The sequence below is a fragment of the Micropterus dolomieu genome, linkage group LG16, assembly GCF_021292245.1.
Source record: "Micropterus dolomieu isolate WLL.071019.BEF.003 ecotype Adirondacks linkage group LG16, ASM2129224v1, whole genome shotgun sequence".
In the NCBI taxonomy this organism is placed as follows: domain Eukaryota; kingdom Metazoa; phylum Chordata; class Actinopteri; order Centrarchiformes; family Centrarchidae; genus Micropterus; species Micropterus dolomieu.
Genome location: NC_060165.1, coordinates 20,250,019 through 20,275,932, shown reverse-complemented (window position 1 = coordinate 20,275,932; position 25,914 = coordinate 20,250,019). Strand labels below are relative to the sequence as shown.

The 25,914-nt window shown below is 38.7% G+C and overlaps 2 protein-coding genes across 3 annotated transcripts in view; both read right to left on the bottom strand.

Moving 5' to 3' along the window:
- creb3l2 (cAMP responsive element binding protein 3-like 2) overlaps positions 1–11,219 on the bottom strand; it is a 108,771-nt gene extending 97,552 nt beyond the window's left edge. Inside the window, exon 1 of the mRNA XM_046072489.1 lies at positions 10,757–11,219. Within this exon, the coding sequence (XP_045928445.1) occupies positions 10,757–10,855 (99 nt within the window). The 5' untranslated portion in view covers positions 10,856–11,219. The remainder of the gene's footprint in view (positions 1–10,756) is intronic.
- A 1,413-nt stretch (positions 11,220–12,632) lies between these two features.
- On the bottom strand, positions 12,633–24,385 carry ssbp1 (single-stranded DNA binding protein 1). 2 transcript variants are annotated; one of them, XM_046072484.1, is made up of 7 exons: positions 24,324–24,385; positions 21,717–21,815; positions 20,900–20,957; positions 20,669–20,809; positions 17,609–17,696; positions 14,553–14,641; positions 12,633–14,460 (listed from the first exon to the last, which is right to left on the bottom strand). In XM_046072484.1, the coding sequence occupies exons 2-7, from the start codon at positions 21,738–21,740 to the stop codon at positions 14,417–14,419; spliced, it is 444 nt and encodes a 147-aa protein (XP_045928440.1). In that variant the 5' UTR covers positions 21,741–21,815; positions 24,324–24,385; the 3' UTR covers positions 12,633–14,416. The 2 variants fall into 2 exon arrangements, with proteins under 2 accessions (XP_045928440.1, XP_045928441.1); XM_046072485.1 differs by lacking the exon at positions 24,324–24,385 and adding an exon at positions 24,090–24,306.
- Positions 24,386–25,914: the final 1,529 nt, after the last annotated feature.

Here is a 25,914-nt window from a genome sequence, read left to right as displayed (position 1 = left end):
GTTGTGATGGCGAGATGCTCTATTAGACAGAGACATGGGCCAGGTATGATTTGAGCTCCTAAAAAGGGCACCATATTGCTGAGATTGTTGATACAGGTCACGCAGACGTTTATTTTTGCTAATCGAGACTTCCTACAGTTTGCTTACTATATATTTTACACCAACGTTATCATTTTCCAGACAGCTCACATTTCATCCTCTCACACTCAGATGCAAACTGACCCGATTGTCAACTGTTAGCTGAAGAAACTGATCTGAATTTAGCTGTGTAAGTATTCACTGGGTGATCCATGTATGTTTACGCACTCCGCTCATACCCACAAACCTATTGATGAATGAATGTGTAAAGATTTTCTTTTTTATTTCCAGGGACGATTTAAAACACATTTGAAATTCTGGGGATATTGTGGTGAAACATAAAATATCATGACATGTAGAGGATTTCAGTTTGACGTGGTGGTTAATACACAAGAAATATGACAAGCAGATAGAGAATGTCTAAAAGTTAAGAAAACACTTAAAAAGCGGTTACAGGAAACGATGGAAAAGAAAGAGAGATTGTTGGAGAGCAACAGAAAGATGAATAGTTACCCATAGTTCACAAAGAAAGAAGAGTCAGGAAGAGAAACAAGGAGGTTTCTGGTATTTTGGACGGGCGCTGACTCGCCCTAACTCTCAGTCAGATGAGGAGGAGGAGGGTTGAAAGGTTAACTAGACAGCGGATGGAGAGGTTTCTGTTTTAAACTGGTCTTGATAGAACACTTTGAGCCACAACAAGATCCATAAAAAAACATCAAAGTTGAGTGGGTTTCACAGCTCATACACGTTACTGTTTAATAAGCAGTTTACAGGCTTTAAACACTTTGATGTTTCCAACCATGAGGCTCGGGCAGGAAGTCAGACTACAAAAACTACACATACTGAAATTCTGATGATTCCACAACTTTACGATAACATGGAATTTCTTTTATATACCTTCTCTTTAATATAAATTTTAGCTCAAAATACAGTATATCTTTTGCTGTATGTCCCCCCAAAATAAGCTGCAACTATAGAAAACTGCTTCCAGGCTCATTTTAAGGCTGGATGTGTAAGCTGCTCAGATGGACATTAACTCCACACCCTGCTTACCACACACACAAGCTCACGCGCAGACATTTAAAACATTTCATGGTGCCTGAAGCAAAACATGAGGGGGGCGGATGAGGAACAGGGAAATACAGAATCAAGAGACAGACAGACGAGGTAAATTTAGCTTTGCCTCAGAGAACGATGGCTCCTGTGGATTTTCCATAATGATCCCTCACACACTGATTACTACCCTCGCTTTGCTCCCAAATGGCTGCCTGCCTGCCTGCAGCAAACTTGAGTCCACTTTCAAAGTCAGGAGTGAAGTTGCATCAGATATGAAAAAGAGAAAAACGTGTCTTCCATGTGCACACTATCAGTAAACTGCTGTCACTTTCTAAAGCCAAAAGACTTTAAGGATGGCATGCTGGCTAAATTGAAAGAAACGCTGAAGTGAGTAAAGAGTTACATTAGAGACATTGTTAAAAATGGTTTATTCTGACTAGAGTAGGGCTGCACGATTTGGAGAAAAAGTCATATTGCGATTATTGTGGACAATATTGCAAATTGCGATTTGATGATAATGGAACAAATGGTGCTATGAGTCTACTTGCCTTAATTATCAAGGATTGCACGAAATTCTGACATTTCTTAACTTGAACAAAGTTAAATATTAACCAATATTTATAACAATAACTTGTAAAACAGATGCAAAACAGAACAACGGGAGTGTGTTGCTCTATATGACATCCTGGTACCGGCTCAATGTACATCTGTCTAATGCAGAGTCTCTATCCACAACCTGGAGGAGGAATTGTACATGAGTTTATTAAATAAGTAAAAGAGTATATTGTTTAGTTAACAGTATAATGTTAGTATAACAATAACATACTACATTCATTATAATGTCATATAACAGTATACTATTTTACCAGTAGTCGAATATTAAATCCAGTCACAGCTGTTTAATTTCTGTGGGTTGTTTTTAATTATTAAATCTTTGTGCAAGCAAAAGGCTCTACACTGGTCTCTAATTTGTTAATGCTAAGTACTGAATTGTCAATAATCATATTGTTCAACATTTAATGATTTGCTGTAGTAGGCTACGTTAAACTTTTTTAATGTCCCACCCCATCCAGGCTGTGATTGGTCGGTTAACGAAAAGTGACTCTGAAAAGTTGGCACCGATACAGCAAACATTAATTGGCCAGCGAACCAAACCCAAACCTTCTTTATCTTCTCCCAGTTTTACTGCTTCAGCTTTTGCCGACGTCTCTCTGTCTCTGCCACAGAGCAACCGGAGCACCGGCCTTTTTCTCGGAACGATTAGCGGCGGGGCAGGGAGAGGGTTACAGTAGGTTGTTGTCTTAAAAGTTACTGGCACGTTGCTCATAAATAATATTTCTCATTGCACGTAGGCTTATCTGTATAAGGGGCACATGCGAGATGTGGAAATGATGAGCAGACTGCAGCGCACACATACAGTGTCACCCACACCTTTTCTGTTTCATTAAATCGCACAGTTTTTGCGGTTATATAATCGCACATGACGACATCGCGACTGCAATTAGATTAATTGTGCAGCCCTAGACCAGAGTGGGAAAACCTCAGAAGAAACCTGTAGACAAAAAATTACAAAATGTCACATTAGAATACATTTTGTGCACAATTTTAAATAATGAGAGCAGTAATGATGATTTATTTTGCCTCTAAATATAACTGAGGACTTACAAGACCCACTGGGAGCCAATTCAATCACTTCCATCCACAACCCAGACGCTCAAAACGTGCCTTGCTGAAAAACAGTTTTCTGACTTTCTAAAGTGTTCTACAAGCAGCAGAAATATCAAATTTGTAAATTATTTCTATTATATTTCTATCTATATCTAGAAAATCAAGTGTCACAGCGATCATATTCACACAGGCAACAACTAAACCAACCTGAAGAACCGGCACCACACCTTCAGTAGTACAACAGCATGCTTCGTTTTTCAGGTGCATCCCTTTAGTTGAGCTTTATATAGAGAGGCTGGTCTGGTTGTGTAATATTCAAAACTGGAAAGTGTACATACAATACAGACACTTAACCCCTGAATAAGACATGACTGTTAAATTATGTCATATCTATATAAAATAGGGCTGCTGCGTGTGTTAGTGTGGACATGTGTGTGTGCACTAACTGAAAGTCTCGTCATACAGACTGACACAGCAGACACACGGACCATTCAGCAAGAGAGCGAGGCCACCGGGGAGCAGGATGCCCTGCCCCGATGGAGAACAGGCTGCGCACTGTGAGCACACGGATCACCCTGCTTACCCTCGACTCTCTCTAAGCGTTGATACTAAAAGTACATTTTGCTGACACTACTTAGATACTGTTCTTGAAGATTTGAATGCAGGACTTTTACTAGAGCATTTTCAAAGTTTGGTATTTGTACTTTTAATTAGGTAAAAGGATTTTGTTACTTCTTCCACAGCTGCATATTCATAAAAAGTGCCGGGTTACAGCGGATTTGAGACGAGTCTTTGTCTGCAGGTATGCTGTGTGTTATGTAAGCAGACACATAGCTGGAAAGCCCTGGAGCATGTGCAGTGCAAATATACTCTATCCGTCTGCATGCGAGTCTCTTCCTCTCTCCGCGAGTGCAGCGAGTCCAACATCTGCTGAGCACCACGGCAAACGTTTTTTAAGACACAAGTATGTGAAAGTGTATGAAATAGCATTTAAGTTTTAGGCCATTCTATTGCTGTTCCTGTCCATCCTGTCTGACAGAAATGTGATGTGCAATTTTCTCTTTCTCTTTGTCTGCAGCTGAACTTGCACATGATCCGGTCTACCTCCTTTATCATCCAGCTTTACTGAATATTTACATTCATTGTGTAACTGCTGTACTACTAGTTGTCAACGGTCTTCTTGTGAGCCCTCATAAAAAGATTTAGGGTCTGTGACTTCTCAGATTCTTTATAGAACTTTATAGAACTATTAGTTTGTTTATTGCAATAAAAAAGGCAAATACTAGAAAAAAGACATAGAAAAAACATATTTTAAAGCAGGAATAACATTTTCTATTGATCCTACCCAGTTAAATATCTCACAACAACAATGCCCCTATTCTTTTAAGGTTTTGTTAGGTTACTGCAAACATTGTGGTTTAGGTTTAAAACAACTACTTAGTTAAGGTTAGGTAAGCTTCGAAGACATTTTTACAATAATAAACATGTGAAAAAGGTTGGGGAACGATCGTGGTAATGCTTTAAAAACAAAACGTAGCTGACTGATGGTTGGAAACAGGAAACAGACAGCGTACATACACTAGTATGCAAGAACATTTTATTATTATTATTATCATGACTTTCTGTTGAGAGGCTGTAAATGTACTTGAAAATAGTCATATGTTAAGAAACAAAGCAATGCTGTTGATTAGCATGAGATGTGTGTGAGATATTTTCCCGTATGGTGCTGGCTAAGTATAAGAAATTACGCTTTTACGTGGACTTAATCAAATGTGCTACATTAACAATGGATCAAATTACTGCGTAATCGAAAAAGGGGCCAAGTTTAGTCAATCAGCTCATTGTTTTGGTTTTGCGACTGCAACTTTACTGTCACTCTAATCACCTTTAGTTTTAACATAACAAAACCTGTGGCTACCAAGAAGGAAGCTTCCGATCAGCAAACTGATGCGAACCCTGAAACCTGCATTCTATTGAACGGCCAGCAGGGGGCGACTCTTCCAGTTGCAAAAAGAAGTCCGGCTCCATTAGAAATAATGGTAACATGAGGCTACTTCTCAGCTGATTTATTACCTCAGTAAAAACTTAAAGCAGACCATAAAGCAGAGTGTGCTTCAGGGCCTATAAGCCAAACTCGAGGCTTCAGAATGGCAGTCCACAAACCAACGGGTGACGTTGTGATGACTACGTCCACTGGTGACTACACATTACCTGCTCAGCACCTAACAGCTGGCAGACAAAGTAAGATTAGTCTGAAGAAGTTAGCAGCTCAAAAGACCAAGAGCTAAAAGAGTCATTACGACAACTAACAAATGTATACATTCTGGATGGTCTGTAAAAGTCTTCATTTATGTCTAAATAAGAATAATTTCCAACAGCCAATGTAGATGGATAATCCAGATCTACAGTAGACGATGATGACAATTTTCCTAAAGGCAAATGCAGACATGGGGTCAAGCCACAGCTGTTATCTCCCAGCTGTGAATCAATCCAATGCCTATAAATTCATAGTTTACAGGGTTGAATCATCAATCCAATCAAATCATAAGCAAAACACTTCCCCTTCACAACAAAAACTTGACCCACAAGATCTTTCAGGGTGTAATAATGAATGTGTGGGATTTTAATTCCAAAAGAAACACTACTATCTATGTTTTCCACCGGTGGCAATATCATTTGAATTCCTCCTTTTTACAATTTCCTCATTACATTTAAAAGTAAAGGATTAACTGAGCCAAACAGGAAGCAATCATTTAAATTGATTTCAGCTCCTGTTTTTGGTGTTTGTTTATTTTCCTTGCCTGAAATAGATCAAACTAAAACAAGTCTTTTGTTACTTCATGTCGTCAGAAAGGTTTGTACTGGTGGCAGATGAATGGAGATGAAAATAAACTCCACCTTCACACCGCTGCATTGTTATCATTCCTAAACCTGAGGAACCTGCTTATGATACAAGCACAGCACAGCAGAGACAAAAGGGAGATGGGAGGGACCTCTGACTGATGAGAGAAGCAGGCGTTAAGGTTGAGGATCCCACAGATGCTACCTACTGAGAGGGTTTACGTTGTAGTGAGGAATCCCAAGTCAACAACCCCCCCTGAGAGAAAGTGAGACGCGACCAAACAAAGACCCCAGTCTGTTTCCCAAGCTGCCTGAGACTCAGACACTACAGTCTTGTTGGTCTCCACATTCATGCATCCCCCACCCTCACACCCCCTCACACACACTATTCATGCTTTACTATATATAGAATATTCACCTCTCTAACAAGAGCATCTTAGTACTGCTTCTTAACACAACCTGGTCTTTGTGTACAGTAGGTACAAGTGGGAGTGCAAGGCATTATATTTGACACGATCACCTTTTCAAACGTCCAGGGCCAGATGTTTAAACAATGCTTACGCACAAAAGCCATGTCTTCGCCATTTTCCCACACCTATACCGGCATTATCCATTTAAAAAATGTGCAGTAAGAGTGTGCGCAACTCATGCATACTTCAGACCAGGCGTACACATGTTTTATAGTCAGCTGCAGGTGATATTACATAGAAGAGCTGCAACGATTAATCGATTGCTTGTCAACTATTAAATTAATCACCAACTATTTTGAAAAAAAGTCTTAATTCTCCGATTCCAGCTTCTAAAATGTGAATATTTGCTCGTTTCTTCAAAACAAGACATTAGTGATAGACCGATTAATCGGTTGCCCGATTAATCAGTTGGCCGATAAATCGGGTCGATATCCGGCATTTTGAGAAAATCAGCATCAGCCGAAACCTGTACTCACGAGGCCAATATATCATGCTAAATGACAGCGGATCTAGTCTAAAATGATCAAATATTGTTTTACTGTAGAGATTAACGCAGCTGAATGACAAACTGTACTCACTCTCCTTTAAACATCAGTCACGTTTTGAAATCTACAGCATAAGCCAGTGTATGTTTCTAATTTTGATTAAAACAACATGTTAGTGTCTGAGATAACTTGTGTATTATATGGAATAATGGAATTATACGTGGCTTTTCTTGGTTTTGATGTAAAGATTGTATATCGACCATCGGCCGCTCTGCTCTCTCAGCATCTGCGTCGGCCATTGAAAAATGCATATCGGTTGACCACTACAAGACATTTGAGGAGGGCATCTTGGGAAACACTGATCGAAAAAAGACATTTTATAAACCAAACAACTAATCAAGAAAAAAAAAAGAAAAAAATCGACAGATGAATCTCCAATGACAACAATCGTTAGATGCAGCCTTGAAGACTACCCTTCTTTTCATTGAAACATCCACAGATTGGTGAAGCAGGCAGAAGTCTCGATATGTAAACAAGTGATTCAGGGCGTTTCGTCCATTTATGGCGAACTGTAGGAGTGGAAATGAGGCTTGTGCATGTGAGCCAAGTTCCACAGTGACTGAGAGTTCTTAAAACTAAAGCAGTCGGTACATGCGGGTTCATGAATCTGAAGTAAAAAAATGTATCTGCGCATTTCTCTTTCTCAGTTCTAGTCGTGAATCTGCAGAGTTCAATGCATCTGACTGCTGGAGAGGAACTAATACAGAGCGAGAATCACCAACATCAATACTAATACTGACACTTTTTATTATTAAAAGCAGAAAAATGTAATGTAATAATGTAGGGAGGAGCAATGTGTCTTGATTAATGACCTTAAAACACTATTTCCATCCATTAGCAATACTCTCTTAACCCTCACAGCATCACGAAGAGCTGCAGTCGATACCAGCTGACACTGAGGCGACTATTTATCATTTCCTATTTCTTCAGAAAGTTATTTGTTTTGCCATGTAGTCAAATTATCTTCAGTAGCCCTGTGGATGATTTTTCAATCTTTGTTTTCATCGCATAATACAATGTTGAAAAAAAACTTCTTTTAATGTTTTTCCTGTGATCAAAAAAGAAATCCTGTAATAGACGAATCCTCAGGACTTGTTTTTCAAAAAGGGACCTAGACTCACAGCTTCAACACTCTGAAGCTTTAACAACACAAGTCTTTACCTGTCTCTAGGTTGTCCTAGATGAGGCAAAGACCAGTGTGTGTGTCTTATGTATATGTGATTGTCTCAGGGCTCAGTAAGCCTCTGTGGTGTCTGATTCCCATCCTGCAAGCCAGCTGTATTTTCCCCCTGTAAACCCAAACACCCCTCCCCAGCGTCTCCACATACACAAACACACATGCGCACAGACTCATTCACACTCACTCTCTCCGTCTCACACACTCTCCTCTTGGCCCACAGAGAGACGTAAGGCTGGAACAAACAATTCAAGTTACATAACTGAAGGCGACAGGCCATTTTCAAGCAGGGTTCGTTTTACCGAGGAGATGCTGTGTGTGTTCTACTATGTTCTACCTGTAACTACTAATATAGGTCATCCGCTCATTTTTAGTAACACTGAATAATGGCAAAATGTTACACATAATCTCATACCGACGACAAGAAATAGTAACAGAAATAATAGTATATGAAAAGTAATTTCTAGGAGGCAGGGCTGCAATATTGAACACTTTGCAGACGTGGTCAAACTTTTCTTTGTCTTATGTGACATTAAACTTAATGTTTTCTGATTCTGACGTGTTGCTCAAACAAAACAAGCTATTTTAAGTTGTCTGCTTGTGCTTTATGAAATTAAAATGTCAGTTTACAGTTTATGTTGACAATAATTTGAGAAATATTACTAAAGAACAGTTCAAGGTTGGAAAAAAAAACAGAAATACAGCAAAAAAATGTAAGAAACAAAACTATAATAGAGTCTGTTAACATATAAAGCAATTTTATCACAACTAGTTTTGTGCCTAGGTATGACTGCAAATCACTGCAAATATCAATAATGTATATGGTCCAGACATGAATGAGATACTGTGTGAAAGCCACACATGAGTTTGTCTCTAAATGATATATTAAGTTAGGCTATACTATAAAGAAAACTTGCATAACTGCACCATAAAACTAAAAGGGAAATAGTGGCGATAAAGTAATCGACTCACTCAAATTACTTTTATCATAAATTTTAGTTTCCACGCTCTGAATTTGGCTTCAAGGCCCAAAACTTTGTACTGTTAATCTTAAACCAAAGGCAAATTCTGAGTAATATAATCTTTTCTTTGTAAGGTAATGTTTCTGCTGCTCTATCAAACGTGGATAGCTTTAAACCTTTTTTTGCATTAAGTCAACTTCTCTTTAAAGACACATATCCCTGGTCGTTCTGTTGATGTGAACTCCAGAGCTCAACCACTGTAAAGCTTAAATTAGCTCCCAGCGTGTCCTTCGTCTACAGAAAGCTGGAGTAGCTGAGCTGCTAGGTGAGCTGAACTATAGTTTCCAGAAAAATCCTACTAAATTGATTTTAAAATGATGATTTAGACACCTGCTGTATGTCTGCACGTGTTGCTTTATGTTCTTACAACTTACAAGATTTGAGCAAACTATTAGATCCAGACGGTTTGTATTGGGGGAGGATATGACTGTGTACCATAGTAGACCAACAGATATTCTACTGATCCATGTTTCATTTTATGTAATAAGTGAAATTACATGTGTGGTATAAACTGTTAAGGGAAGTGTGCAGTCTGCAAATTCATAAGAGCCCCCCACCCACCCACTAAACACTGGGTGTTTTTTTTGAAGGTAACACAGTTGTTGCTATAAGGGCTCATTAGCCAGAGCTGTAATCTTAGCCATCTCAGATGTCATTAACTGTTTAAACACCCTACTGAGCAGCAAACCTTCTCTGGGATGTCCTGATCTTCAAAAGAAATGTTTATTATAGTTTCATTATAACTGTCAGGCATGTCAATTTGTCCCGCCGGACAATCACTGTTCAGCAAAGCGACCTGTCCGCCAACAAAACACCTTAACTGTTAGTTAAAAACAAAGTACCAGCTCCTCTCTCCTCTCCTGTGCATGCTTTGATATTGTGCATGTTTGGTAGGGATGGTGAGTCCTTCAGCGCTACATGGGCCAAATCGAGTTCCCTGAATTTGGATATTTACTGTGCCGGGGCCTCCAAATGAGCTTTTGTCAGTGAGGTCAGAATATTCAGCAGCATTGCTGGTCATTACTGATATAAAGAGAAAATGGTGCCTTCACAATAAGTCAATGCTCCCAAAAGGTGTCTCTATTTAGTACAAATATGACCCATGTCTTGCTAATAAAAACTCCTGAAAGACAGAAACAATATTAAAATCTTACGTATAAACACTATAACCTCTATAGGATCACAAACATTCACCAAAAGCAACTCCTATTTCCAACCTCTTCAAAAACATGCTGTTTTTTCTTTTGTCATTTGCAGACAGAAAACTAATCTGCAACCATTATTGTGGTAATTTATCAAACAAAAATGCTAAATATTCTCCATTTTCCAGGCTCTCCAATGTGAGTTTGTGCTACTTTTCTTTGTTTCATATGATCCAAAGTGAATTAAATAAAGTATATATTGAGTTTTGGACTGTTGGGTCAGACAAAACATAACACTCTGAAGACACTCATGGACTTTGGGAACTTTTTCTGTTATTTAAATGATTAAACAATTATCAATGAATGGAAAAAGTGCTGAGTTCAGGTGTGTTTCCGTCTTTCCAAGTGCTCATATCTTTAACTTTACATGTCTGTCTTTTCTAAAGACATCGTCACCATCGTGCTAAAAATATAATTAAGAGGAAAAGAAACGGTGACATAAGACGATTACCAGGCTGAGAGAAAGTTTAAGTTTCATCATGGACCCCAAGGCTCAAGTTGTGAATGGAGAGCCGGGTATAGCACTCACACACACTGAACACATTACCCTCCCCCTCCTATCAACTAAAGCCCTAATCAAAGTGAGATAAAGGTGATTATTTCCCACTGAGAAGCAACAGAGCCAAACACCAGGCCCCGATCGATCACTCTCGCGTTTCCTTTACCTCACCCAATCAATCCCTAATCGATCACTTACATTGGTGTACAGCGCGCAGTCCATTTCGCCGGCTTCAGACAGCTCGCTGAGGTTCCTGTCCCAGTGGAGAAACGGTTCACTACTGTCCAGGATTTCCATGATTCCCTCCGCACACAAACTCTCTCTGTGGCCTTGTGGATGGTTTGTTGTTTTATTTTCTCCTCCAGCAGCGACAGAAGAAGAAGAAGAAGAAGAAGAAGAAGAGGCAGCAGCGGGTGTTTGATGCACTGCAGTCAGACTGGAAACCAAACTCAAGCCGGGTAAAAAAGTTATAAAGTAAAATAATAAAATAATAAATAATAAAAGTAACAATATATTAACACATCCAGGTGGTTTAGACTCAGAGGGATTTCCGTGGGTTATGTCAGAAAGCTGCAGCAGTCAGATTGAAGCTGAGTGTTGTTATTATTGTTGTTTATCATCTCCTCTCTGGTTCAGGGGTGTACGAGCAGCTTTTAGCAAACTCTCCTTCCTTTTCATTCCTCCTGCTGCTCCTCCTCACAGCCCAGACACACAGGAATGTGTGGGCGGAGTCACACAGAGGCAGACAAATTAGATTAAAAAATGAAAACAAAGTCAAGAAATTCAAGAAATTAATAAGATAGTACGACTGTTAATGCAAATGCTGAATAAAACATTAGAGTTTACATGTAGGATATATTTTTTTTCTGTTCCAGCTGTTTATGACAATGTCAATTGTCTACATTAACAAACTGAAGCTTCCGGTCCTACATTTCAGAATAAAAACACATGCTCGCTATTGATGCAGACAGCAAATTTAAAATTATAGCTACTAAAGATAAAAATTAGACTTTCACTTTTAACTTACGAGACAGCCTCAAAGTCAATGAGGAAGATCGTTTGATATGATCAGAAGTCACATAACAGACACAATATTACTCAATGGACTTCTGCATGAGTGGTCAGTTGTTCTGTGAACTTTATATCTTTTTCTAAACTTTGTTGCTATATTATGATGTTTTTAGGTAATAAAATTCAATGTTTAAGCCTTTAATTGAACTGAGATAAAACATTATTTATGACACCTATTGTCAACATAAGAAAGTGATCAATTGTCTTATTTTTATTTCTCATTAATTACAAAGAAACTAAAAAGGTTTAAATAAATGTAAATTACAAAAATTAAACATACACACACACACAGACACACACCCTCTAGTCTTTTTGTTTTATAGATGTATATTTCAAACTACCAAAAGTATTTTTTAAAGAAATAAAAAATATTTCCATGTATTTTGTCAGCTGTTCTTTTAGGCTTTTATTTTGAATTCCACTTTACTCATTTCCGGTGTCGCCCTGTATTCTTTGGTCATCTTGACGCAGCTTCTCGAAACTGAATCCACAGGTTTCCCAGCCCCGCCCACATTCCGCACACCAACCAATCAGATCACTTCTTGTTTAAAGCCCGTTCGACTGTGCAGCTTGACCCTCATGAGCCCTTAACGGACAGGTGAAGCAGCCAATCAGGTAACACTTTGAGAATTCCTGCGACCAATCACTTTAGGCCAAGAATACCTTTGACTTAATCCCGCCCCCGTTGTCGCAGAAAAGGCCAATCAACGTCCACTAATGAAAAGCATTAAATAAAGTTAACATGTCACAATTTAAGAAATTCTTTTTTATAGTGTTTTATATTTTCTTAAAATAAACTTTAATATAACTTTATGAAATTATCTTGATTTTATGATTTATATGTTACATTTCTATGTTTGTTTTTAAAGCTTAGATGTAACTTTTCTCCATTCGGTCCTCTATAAAAAGCTTTGTTAGTGAGTGAAGAGTTATCACCGTTAAATTAAACGTACGTTTAAATCACACATGCTCTGAGATGAACACAAATGTGAAGACAAAAATATTCTGGAAAAAGGTCTATTACAGCAAACAGTTACAGAGAAATGAACCAGTGGTGAGCTGAAACCAACCAGTCACTGAGGAGGAAGGAAATGAAACACTGACAACTGACAAGAGAATGACAGAGCAGAAAACAAGAGTAGATAAAATTTTAAAATATATCAAATACACACAGTAATGTTCAGTTATTACTATGCACAATTCAGGGTTGTGAACAGAACAACAAAATGCAGCAGAAACAGAAAAGAAATTGTGAATTTAATTGAACGTGCCGCCTCCAACTTTGCATGCTGGTCTCTTGTCTTTTTTACACTGAAGTGTTTGAGTAATCTACACATTTCTCTCCAGTTCATGACATTTGCATGAAGAGAAGTGAAAGACAGCTGACTTTTGGCACAGAGGTCAGTCAGACAGCTACATAACACTGTTGGTTTTTCTCTTTATGGGATTTGTGAACACTTAGGTAAATGCTGAATATTGACAGGTTTTATCCTCTAACAAGCTCTTCGTTTATCCTTTAAAAGCCCTCTTCACATGACCAAATGTTACTTTATCTCACACGTGTCCACAAACTTCTGAGTAGCATGTTACAACATCAGTGCAGCACTTGAGATGCTAACAGTGTGCTTCCTTTACAGCAGCGCTCTCAGATCAGCCAAGCGCACAGTTCCACGTGTTGAGTAGAGTATCATCACTTGTGGTTATTACAAGCTTTATTCTTGCAGATGAGATGTTAAAATTTAACTCCACAAAATTATAATAATAAATTGTCGACCTCCCTTGGCTGTGCTTCGGGTGAGCCTTTCTTTAAGAGTTAGGAGGAGACATTTTGGTGTTGGTATAAGAGTGCTGTTGGTCATAGTTTGGTTGTTTAAGTTGGGTGCTGAATATTAAATATAGACAGTCCTGTAAAACAAAACACCTTTTTTTTTTTTTTTGAGTGTCAACTTTTCATGAACTATAGGAAACAGCCCTGTTTTCAGCTTTACGATGACACATTTTTCAGATAATCCAATGTTTTGGGTTTTTGTTCTAAACAGGTTGTTATTTTAAGAAGTTGAATCCTTTAGTTTATCTAGAAAAAGACAGCTTACAAAATTATTATTGGGCAGCAATTATGTGACATAAAGAGCTAATTTTGCTCTGACTTTGATGCATTTATGATAACTTTAAAATAAAAAGACATGGGGGGGGGGAATATAATGTGAAAAGTTTAATATGCTGGCTAAAATTAACAATAAGTCTTAACATATGAGGGAGCTTGAGAAGTTGTTTTACAGGCGACATCTGGCCACCAAAGAAAAACCAAATAACGGTTGTCTGTGATCTTCAGCACGATTAAGAGTTGCTCTTAACAAAGCTACAACTTCGACAACAACTTGTACGGACTTCAACGCCGCAACATTTTTTCCACTGTATTATAATATTTCAGATCTTGCTTCCAACATTACTCTCTCACACACAAAACTTGGGTATATGCAAAAAAAAAAAAAAAACACAAACTATCTTTGCAACTGTTATGTACAAGTAGCACTATCAAAAATCATAATGAGCAAGTGTATTTATACTACACAAGTCTGTCAGCTTCTCTTCATGCCTTAAGGTCTGCAGGAGGCATCACAGTCAAACATGACCACAGAGTGTCACAGCATATTCTGTCCCCCTTCTCATCAGTAAGTCAGTTCCTTTACTTGGTGGTGTTCAGGTCCTCAGACTTATTTTTGTATAAATGAGAAAATACAAAAAGAAGTTGACTTGTTTTTGCTTGGAGACGAAGAGAAAAGTCCTTCAGGGTCTGTCTCGAACGTTGTCGCTGAGGAAGATGATGTTGTCTGGAAAGGGGAGAGATTGGGAAATAATTTTTATAAAACGAAGTTGGCTCATTCACGGTGTCCGTTAGAGGCTCACGTGTTTGTTCTCTGACCTGCGATGATTGTGGTGGCCTGGCGTCTGACTTGGTTCTTGTCCACATACTCTCCGTAGTCCAGTTTCCCCTCCACTAGAATCCTGGACCTGAAAAGGAAGAGCTGGGGATCGGTCACATGATTCACACAAAGCTTTAAAAGATTGAGTTTTTTGTTTAATGGCTGCTCATTTTACATTTTTACAGTTCTGCATTCCCCCATTTCCACAGCCACCCAAATAAAGGGCCTCTAACTTAAATGGGATTTCTACCTGGACTGCTTTCGGCAAAAGTTGTATGAACCTCCAAAATATGATTATGATGATAAGATGATTATTTGTGTCTATAAAGTTATGATGCATCAGCTGACCTAAAGCTTTTTTGTCCAGATTAAAATTTAGACCTTCAAATAGAGAGTTACTTGAGGGTTAAAATTACACTCTATTGTAAATCTACTTTAGCATCAAATCAAATTCCCTGTAGGATTGAAAAATCTGTAAATTAAGCTTTATGAAGTCTAGATTTTGTTGTTGATTCACTTTTGATGCAAGTGTCTGTCCGACACAAAATTAAAGAAGTACCACAGCATACATAATTCTACGTCAGCGTATCAATATATGTGGTGATATATTCATGTTTCCTGAAAATCAGTGGAGAAACAGTTAATTGATAAAATAGCCAGATAGGAATTTTCAGTTATTGGCTGATTCAGTGAATCTGAAACATCATCTCATTGATGTTAAAACCAGATAAAGTCTAATAGCACTGCCCACAACAGCTGAATACAACCCGAAATATTACAGGGATGGAAACCACGGTGTTAACACTACAATCACAGTTCGTATTGCCCAAACTTAGCCATGTCATGCAAAGTGTTTCTTGATTCCTCGCTGACAGAAAACAACAGCTGTTTTCTTCTTAAATTAGATGTGAGATCTGGAAACACACGAAGCATAACATACAGATGCACAGCGGTGAGGTGGATTATGCTGCAGAGGAGTGGTTAGAGACTTTTTTTTTTGTCTTTATTTCTGTTATGAAATCACCGCAGGAATCCTCTGCAACTCAAATAAACTCTAGCTGACCGCTGCTACTGTTTGGGATGAAGGGGAAAAACTAGACACGTTTCAAGACGTGTGTAGTGCTTTAAGAAGCTGAAAATATGTGTCGTAGTGTGTCACGTGAGATGCCAACACGAGGGTGTCTCGCCCCTGTGATGAATAGTGCAAACGACTTCCATCCCGCAGGAATCCCACAGGAATACCGTGACCCACAGGATTCCTGAAAAAATGTCAGCCTCCAACGCCAACCACATAACCAAAACGCCTCTGGGAGAATATGTTGCGCATCATCCCTGTCTTCGCCCACACTTCCTGTCCGCCTGTCTAGGAGTACTCAGATCCTTTACTTAAATAATACCACAATGTAAAAACAAGTTAAAGGCCAGTATTATAAATTTTACTTGAATAAATTAGTAAATTTTTTAAAGTATCACAAGTACTCAATGGCTATTCAGAGGGTTAAATACCTTCAAGGTCCTGAAAGATGATCATTTGTACACACAAGTTATTATTTTGACTTCAGGGGCCTTTACCACAAAGCAAGTTCAACATACAGGATTTCTTTTCGTTATCTGGCTTCACTAACCCAAACAATTGGGATCGGGATAAGCTAGTTATTAACTCGGTAAATCAGCCCAGGGTTTCCCCAATCCAGCCGTGAGCGCGTTCACATAAAAGAGACAAGTCAACTGGCAGCAGAGCGGCATATTTCACAAAGGGAAAACTGTAATATTTGACAAATACACTTAGAGTGACACATGCAGGAAGACAGTCATGAATGCCTAGGCTAAATGAATCGGTGTAGTCTACAATCATGTGTTAATTGATGTATTTTTATGGCATCTATGAAAATATCAGTCTTATTCTTTCCGCTTGGCTGCATGTTGGCGTTTCCACATTAAACGACTCGGGCACTGAAGAAGTGGTCGTTCCACCTCACTTTTAAGAACGTCTCATCACTTCAAAAATGAGATTAATTTATTTAACTCAAATGGACTCAAAGTTTCCCCAACATTGTTGTAAATTAACTTCATAAAGCAAGGAAACAAAAAATCCATTCATGCCATAAAATGTGCTCAAATAGTGGCTGAAAGACTGAGTCTCAACATTTAGGCTACTGGAAACTCTGGCACATTACCTGCGACCACATCACAAAAGGTGACATGACCAATCTCTGTGATATTAGATAGCTACTAACCTAAAACAAACACATTCATATTAATTTCAAGGCCTACCAAACTATATGCTCATAATATTCAGCCTCACATAAGAAAAATGAAATCCTGCATCAGGCTGTGTGAAGTGGACTTGGGAGCAAATAAAATATATAAAACTCATTTCAAAGCAGTAAGTAGGCTTACTGTAAAAAAAAATAAATAAAAAAACTACAATAGTAGCTTACACGGGACTCTGCGGGATCTCCTACAAATGGTGATGTAATTTCCCAAGAGAGTTGATTGGTCAGTAGGCGGCGTTTTTATAGAGTTGATCTCTTATCTGTAATGTACCCTGCTCTGTAGCAGGTTAGCCGTTCAGCATAAGTTACCATGGCGATCTACCCCGGTAAGAAGTGAACCGCCGCCACGGGACTGATAACCCAGGGTTAACCCCGAAGTTAAGCTCAGATCCTGCTTCGTGGTACAGGCCCCAGGAGCCCTACTGTTTATTTTGTTGCAGGGCAATTTACACGTTTATCCTTCTTAGTACATGACAACGTCACGTGAATCCCAGCATAGAAAACTCCAACCTGAGTCGGTCTAATCAGCAGCGTATTTGAAAACCCCTGTGAGGCTTTGATAAGCTAAAATCAAAATAGTTTGTAACTATATAATAAATGTAGTAAAAAAGTATAAAAGACTTGTCTCACATGTAGTGCAGCAGAAGTATAAAGCAGCATAAATTGGATATACTGAGTACAGAACTTGAGTAAATGTACTTAGTGACTTTACACTATAATACAACAAAATGTATTCATTGTCTGGTCCTTGGCCCGTACAGGGAACATGCGGGTCGTACCCTTTCTTGACGTACTGGTAGGCCACGTCTCTCAGACCGGGTTTGAACACCGACACGCGATGCCACGTCGTCTTCTGACTGATGTCACCTGGAGTTGCAAAACAGCAGCGCACATATCAATCAACCTTTTGAGGAAATTCTGAAAGAGAACACTGTAAAAACGCAGATAATGAATAATAATAATAATGGCTGTTTATATGGTAATTTAAAACCTTGAAATCCAACAACAACTAGAAGAATGCAGATCTCTGCCAGGTGCGTCTGGGGGAACAGGTTCTCTTATAGACGTATGCAACCTTTTTAATAAAGTGGTTGTTTATGGTTTACATTTCTTTAAGATGCATATAATATTGTAATGGTATTGTTGCAGAGCGGCCCGGGTTCACCTAACCTTAATAAGGAAACAATTAAGGGGACACAAACTTCTGAATTTAAACATTCTTATATAACATCTTGTTGTAACCACTACGCAAAATAAAACTCCTCTTTCCCTCCTCCCAAACAAAGAAGACAGTCCCTCACAGTAAAGATGGCGGTGAAGATAACTGGGATTTTTTCATCTTTCATCTCACATACCGTGTATAAAATTAATCTGCAGATGCTTCGGATAAAGATGAGACCAAACTCCTCTATGGATGTCAGTTTTTGAGCCACGAAAAATGCCAAAATGTGGCCTGCAACAGATTAATTAATCCTTTTTTTTAGCCAAACCAAATACCCAAAAAGGCCTTTTGCTATGACGTGATGGTGAATACTGCTGAAAAACTAAGTCTTACCTTTACAACAGGCTCAGTCAGTAAAATAGGTTATATAGTCTATATATAAAAATATTAGTGGTATGCAAGATTAGCTGTAAAAACACACACACACGTACATGAAAGATAGATAATAATAATCTATCATGTGTTCACTTTCATCGAGACAAGTTAGAGTGTAGCATCGACCCCTAGTGGCAAAACATGACATCTGAAATCAATAAGGTAGAGAAGATCACGACAAGAATTTATAGTTAGTCACAGTAATGTCCAAGCATCCGGACCATAGCTAATTAAATCTTATTTAGCTCAGCGTATAGGTTAATATTGGCTGCCTTAAATTAGTAACTTCATGTCAGTCTAAACTTAAGTGCCACAAAAACAAACATTACCCTACAACAAAGTTTTACAAATGAACCATTACGGCCTTTTTATTTACTAAAACCCTGCATCTCCAGGATCGTAGAAAACCCGCCCTGTTCCCAGGTTTGTGACAAATAATTTTTCCAGGTGTTTCAATGGTTTATTCAGCCCAAGAATTTTCTAAACCCAAACAGGCTAATCAGCTAATTTGGGAATGGTTTTCAATCTACAGCAACCAACACAGCTCCTGCTGACATTTCAGTGTCAAAGGATGTTTCCCCCACGACCCTGAAGAGCAAACAGACTGTTTTATTCAGGCTCTTGTCCTTCGGCAAGCACATAATATGAGCTTGCCGAAGGAGTGTCTGGGAAGAGGAATGTGAAGGCGCTTTGACTTGCAGATTCAGCAACTCCAACCAGACAAATGTAGTGTGGGAAAAATATGTACTCGTGGGTAAATAAAATGTCTTATCTCTTTATGCATTTCATCTACTATTGCTGCCACGTGTGTTTTCTCTCTGTCCGGTTACAGCTGAATTACATTTATTTTTAAAAATCACGTAAAACAGGCTCTACACGAAGCAAATCCAGCTATTACTCAACAACTCTGAGGTGTAAAGTTACTAAATTCTGCCTTAACTAAACTATAGCCTGGATTTTGGTGGAGAGTTTTATTGTCCTAAAATGTTTCAACGTCATCCAAAACAACAATAATATTAATGCTGTTTTAATTAGTTAATCAAAATTCAAACAACCCCACTCCCACGATATGAGCCTCAGTCTTCAAATACAAAAAATGTCAGTCTGACCTTTGCGATATGGCTAAAAACGTTATCACGATAAAATGTTTCATTTCTTTTGATATCGATAATTATCACAATAAGTGTCAAATCATTATTTCTTTCAAGTTTAAAGGCTGATTTGAAGTAAAAGCTTTTTCAGTCCTTTTTCCTCAACAAAATTAACATCTTAATAAAAAAATTATATCCTAATTTGTGTATGATTCAAGTGAATAAAGTCAAACCTTTATTGAACATTTGTTATATTGTTATTGGGAAAAAACTTATATTGCGATAATTATTTTTATCGTTTTATTGTCCAGCTCTTGTCTGACCCGTATTGGTTTCCTTGTTTTGAAACCAAAATGGTTTCACTGAGGTTTTTTGGAAAGATTGTAAAACACTAGCAAAATGACAAACTGAAGTGTCTCCTCAGGTCATCAGATGGTGGTTTTGGAACATTCTAGCATTTAATCACAAAGTACACTGACTTTACTGTAATGAAATGTGCTTTATAAATATCACTGCTCTGCCTTCCTTAAAGCTGCAGTTGATGACACTTCAGCATACGATGCAAAACCTTCCACATCTCCACCAGAAGGAGCCGGATGCCCTGCAAAAACTCTTCGCGGCCCAGGGCACAGCGGCCAAGGCTTCAGAGGCAGCTGCGACGACGCCCAACAGCGGGACGACAGACTAGTACACCACTGCCTCCGATTTAACCTGTTGTCATCACGCATCTTTGCCACTCGTAGCTACGAGCGCCATGGCATCGAACATAATGAGCCCAAAGCTCCGTGTGGAGCCGGGACGTGATCACGCGCATGTTTTGTACTAAAGAATGTTGTTTGCAATGGCGGGATGGGCCGACTGGTGGTTGTTTCTCATTGAGTTTGCAAAACTTCTGAAAATAGTGAGCTTGACGGAGATAGAGCATGTGCAGCTTGTGGACGAGCAGTGACAGATCGCTCCTGGCTCTGATTGGTTGTTTTGACCCGGGAACAGTTCTTGGAAATGACATTAGGAGCAGATTATCTGTCTCATGTATTTCTGTCAGGATATAGTGACAGTTTCAGCAAATATGCCAATAAGTTATTCTAGAAAAGTTACCTACAGCAGCGTTTTTCTTATCTATTTCTATCGAGTGTCTTCTGACATCGTACCTGTTGTGCTCATCTCTGGGTCTCCAGAGCGCCACATTTCATTGGTTGCTAACGAGAAGATGGTAACAGGGTTACGACCCTCCACTTGTCTCATCACTGGGTCCTGACCCACTCGGCCCAACAGCTGCACCCGGTTTATCGCTGGAATAAAGAGACAGAGATTCCCATAGATTTACTTGACAGGAGCAGCACATATCCTTCTCCTACAGTGCACAGAGACAGTTTACTCACATCTCTCCAGGATGAGGCTAGCGTCAGTGCTCCTGTATCGCACCACCTGTCTGAAGATCTGCAGCGGGATGAGAAATTCAGAAAGATCAAATATTGACTTTGTAAAGCCATTCGTATGCAGAGCTGGCGTGCATCTTCCTGCACACACTAGAAAGTTTTTCTCCCCTCCTTCTCATCATCACTAGCTCAAATTCTACAATTCCTGTTGACTACTTTTCTTTTCTTTGCAATGCAATACATAACATTCAGCAACATGAGCATTAGGGGTGTGACGACACACTCGGCTCACAAAACGATATCGGGTTCATGAGAACAAGACTGTTTCCACCGGGTACCCAAAATGCTACCACACAAATGATTTAAAAGTGGCGGGGGCATCTTCTATGCTAACTTCACCCTCACGCTCGGTCATGCTGATATCGTCAGACAGCTTTTCACCTCAATGAAAAATATTGCCAACCGGTCGAGGCAGATGGCCGCCCACCCTGAGCCGGGGTTCTGCTCGAGGTTTCTGCCTCTTAAAAAGAAAGTTTTTCCTTGCCTCTGTCGCCTAGTGCTTGCTCTTGGAGGGAATTGTTAGGCTTCTGTAAATAACATCACAGAGTACGGTCTAGACCTGCGCTTTTATGAAAAGCGCTCCGTTGTTGTGATTTGGCGCTATATAAATTGAATTGAATGTCTGATCAATACAACCATCAATAAACCCGCAGGCCATGCTAAGAGGGCTCAGGATGGTCTTTCTATAAATGTACATAGATGGAAGAAATATACAGCCAGTATGATAAATCCAGTCTAGTAATGATCACTTCTTGCTCACCTGTGCTGAGGCACTTCTCAACATCTTCTCTGAGGGGGAAGCAGTCAGCAGAAAGACGGCAGCTGAGGACTTTTTGGGGATCTGAGCCACTCAACAAATCTGAGGTAGAACATTCAAAACAAATATGATGAAAAATATTTAACAAATATGCATGAGTAAAATAAATTAGTCTTTTTTTTCAGTCCCATTTCCTCAACAAAATAAATATTTTAATAGAAAAATTAAGTTCTAAATGGTACTTTATTAAAATTCAAGCATTTATTGAAGATTTGTTATATTGACGAAAATTTAATGTCGATAATTTTCATTAGTGTTTTATAGCCCAGCCTTAAATGTGGGTAAACTATACATCAAAGAGAGTAGACTTTTCCTGTTCACCCTAATTGATTTAAACATGATAAATAATAAAACACCTCTCAGCATAATGTAATCCAACTCAACAGCCTCGGGAATGACCATACAGTTGTATCAACACCTCTCTGAAACAGTTTCAACACAATCTCAACATTACGACATTCATAAATGGTAGGATTTACTGTTTTATTAGACTAAATTAACTTTAGTTAGGTGTACCTAACAAACTGGCAACTGAGTGTGTAACAGCAATAGTATAAAGCAAGGGGCGTCACTTAGTGTTGAAAAGTGGTGGAGACATGGGGGCTCACATCACAATACGCAATATTATGGTTACGAGAACGAGACGAAAAGATCCTTAAACAGTGTTTTAAAGATACCCTGAGTGCCGAGATATATGAGTGGGTGTCTGGGGGGGGATTTTGATCATTAAAACACTTGATTTCCTGAATTCTGCCGAAAGTTTCTGCACCAATTTATGGCGGAAATGTTTTTATTTATGTAAAAGGAAAAACACAAAAACTCAGGTAGCACGTGACATTTCAAAATATATAAATATAATAGAATCTAAGTCAGTGCAGCTCTCAGGTATTCTGTGTTGCTTTCAGATCCGTTTCTCCTGTAGATCAACTTTTCCCATGTAATCCCATCATCATCATCATGTAGTCCCTGCTGAGGCAACACGTATGCAGGCATGATTTAGTTTTCATTCCTTTTTTTTCATGTTCACATGGAGAGAACGTAAAACCTGACCAAAAGAGAAACTGCATCAAGAAGTTGTTAAAGTTACTGACTGGAGCTGCACGTTTTTGAGTCAATTTATAATCAGTAGTTTGTTTTTTATGCTTAAGTTACTTTTTTGGACAACGCACATGTGTTTATTTTATATTTTAATTGCATTGCATGCTTTCTGAAACAAATTATGCTTTAAAATGTGATGGGGACAAAATCAGTCATTTCAAAAAGTGTTGGGGACACGTCCCCAGTGTAAATGACACCCATGGTATGAAGTTAGCTAAAATTAATGAAAGGCAATATCTGGTGGTGGTGCAGTGGTTAACACTGTTACCTCACAACAAGAAGGTCGTGGGTTCAATCCTGGTTGCCCAGCCTGTGAAGAGTTTTCATGTTCTCCCCGTGTCCGGGGGCTTCGGCTTCCTCCAAAGACATGCAGGTGAGGTTAATTGGTGTCTCTAAAATTGTCTTTAGGTGTGAATGTGAGCGGTTGTTTGTCTATGTGTGGCCCTGCGATGGACTGGCGACCTGTCCAGGGTGTACCCCGCCTTTCGCCCGATGTCAGCTGTAACCCTGTACGCAGTATAAGCGGTTGACAACGGATGGATGGATGGATGGAGTATCATCTGATTAAAATTATTTGTACACAAGAGTACCAAGATCCCGACGACGCTGTCATTGTCAAGCTTTGGTACTTCAAAAGCCAAACTTGAGGTTATTTTTTTTTTAACGGAAGGGTTTTAATCCTGCAATTGTCTTCCATCATAAAAATGATCTGCGATCTGTTATCACGATAAAAACATTTTATATCATTTGATATCGATAATCATCACGATAAATGTCAAATCGTAATTTCTTTCAAGTTTAAAGGCTGATTTTTGCTCCTGACTGAAAATTGAAGAAACCAGACGGTTAATTATGTGGTTAAACTTTTCTTTATGGTCAGAATGGGACAAACACTTGATGCCAAACAGTGGAACACAACAAATCTGAGGGAGAATATTCAAAACAATGATTAATAAATCTTTTTTCAGTATTTATTGACGATATATTGAACATTTATTGTATTGAGGTAAATTATATTGGGATAATTATCATTATTGTCTTATTGCCCAGTGGTTGAATTATCTGACGTTATTATGTCACCGTTACCACGAGATTGTGGTAGAGTTGAGTGTTAACCGACAGGCGAAGCAGCAACTAAAATGAACAGATTTTAGCACGGAGGCTGGTGAGAGTAACTTAAAGGTTTTTAAAAAGGGAGGTCAAGCTGAAGAACCAAACCTGTGAGCACGGACTCAAAGTCAGAGCACTGCTGTCTCGCAGCAGCAATGAGGCTTCTGGAGTCTCCCGCCGTTACATGTCGACATGAAACAAACGTTTAAAATTAACGTTTTCTCCGCATGTTTTGGTTCACAGGTTACAGCTGCTGATGAAGCAGACGGGCGGCAGTGTGTTGGCAGAAAACGGCGTCAAACGGAGCTAGAAGAAAGAAAAATAAGCTTGATGAAAACTCACCAGGTGCGAGACTTCTGAAAAGACTTCTGTAACCTCCGGTCCGTCTCCAACTCAAGTCCGACAATCTACCGGAAGTTCTTAAGGTTCCGCTTTGCAACTTCACACTTAAGAAGTCATATTTACGTTTCTGAACTTAAAATAATCTATGTTAATATTATATTATTATATAACAATAAATATTCTATATGCCAGTTGTATTTTTACTTACCCGGGTGATGATCACATTGTGGAAAAAGGTAACTGTAGGTCTACCTGTATACTATTTTAATTTGGATTAAGAGGGACATAACATTTAGTGTGACAAGATAATTTAATGAAGCAGTTAAGAGAATTTGCCCCCTTTTGCTTAAAAAATCTTTATTGAACAAGAAATGTTCACGCAGGGATACAAACTTTGTTATTCTTGGAATCATTTGCTGAGTTTTTTCTTCTTTTTAAGCAGGTTAGTTTTGGGGTGAAATTTACCATTATGCAATAAGAGATATAAGAAAAACATATTGAAAGCTTTTTATTCAACACTTAAATTAATTTTAACATAATTAGTGTGTGCATGTGTCTTAATTACTGTAAGTCATAGTACTGACATAGCAGCGAACATAATAATACATTTTAACAAAATGTGCAAATGTGCACCAACTGAATGTGTGTGTGCGCGTGCGCGTGCGCACCGTCAGGGTGCTGATAAACATATGACACTCCAGGAGTGCCGGCCTTATTGGCCCACAGACAAGCCTATAGGTCTTTAACATTTGAAAATAAAAATAAAACAAACAAACATTACTGACTGTTTCAGACACTTAATGAAATTCAAAGCAAATATATAAATACAACTAATAATTTTCATTGTTTATACAACTAACTAGCTCACCTTGCAGCTTAAAGCTAAAACTTTAGCACAATAACTTGCATGAAAGATATCTACATACACACACTAAACATGATTTAAGTCTGATGAGTTTAACTACAAAGCAGGAAATGCTATAACAAAAATAAATAAAGTAAAAAAAAAATCCTTTTTTACCTGAAAATTATTATATACCTTTTAAAAGTGGCTTTTCACCATGTGGAATAAGGACTGAACTGAGCATGTGCACAGGTGATTTGTAATTGGACAAATTGTAGATGTTATAACTGACCCGTGTTAAAACAATCCCCGGTCTCCCCTACACATATTCGTCTGAAGACTTGTTTTCTGGTTTTTCCTCTCTAACCAGTACCAAAGAATAAGACAGCAAAGGTCCATTAAAAGAAATGTTCATTCAGACATAAGAACTGGTTTCAGTTACTTTTACTCAACTCAGATGATCAAGGTCTGGTGTTAACACAGACACCTAATCTGCAATTTGTGACTGATGATTAAGTTGACATTGACACTGCGATTTACTGAAAAGGGAAAAGAGGTGTTTTGCCAGCTGGTTGTTGTACTGCAGGCAGGCCAGCAGGAGGCGACAGCGCTGGAATAGTAGAACTGACTGAACAGGACTCAGAAGGTCTGACAAAACCAGAACCACCTGCCGGGCCTGGTAACCAATGAAGGCCAGCTGCAGGGAGACGAAGAGACCAGTTCTCTGTTTCAGTTTTAATTTAGCAA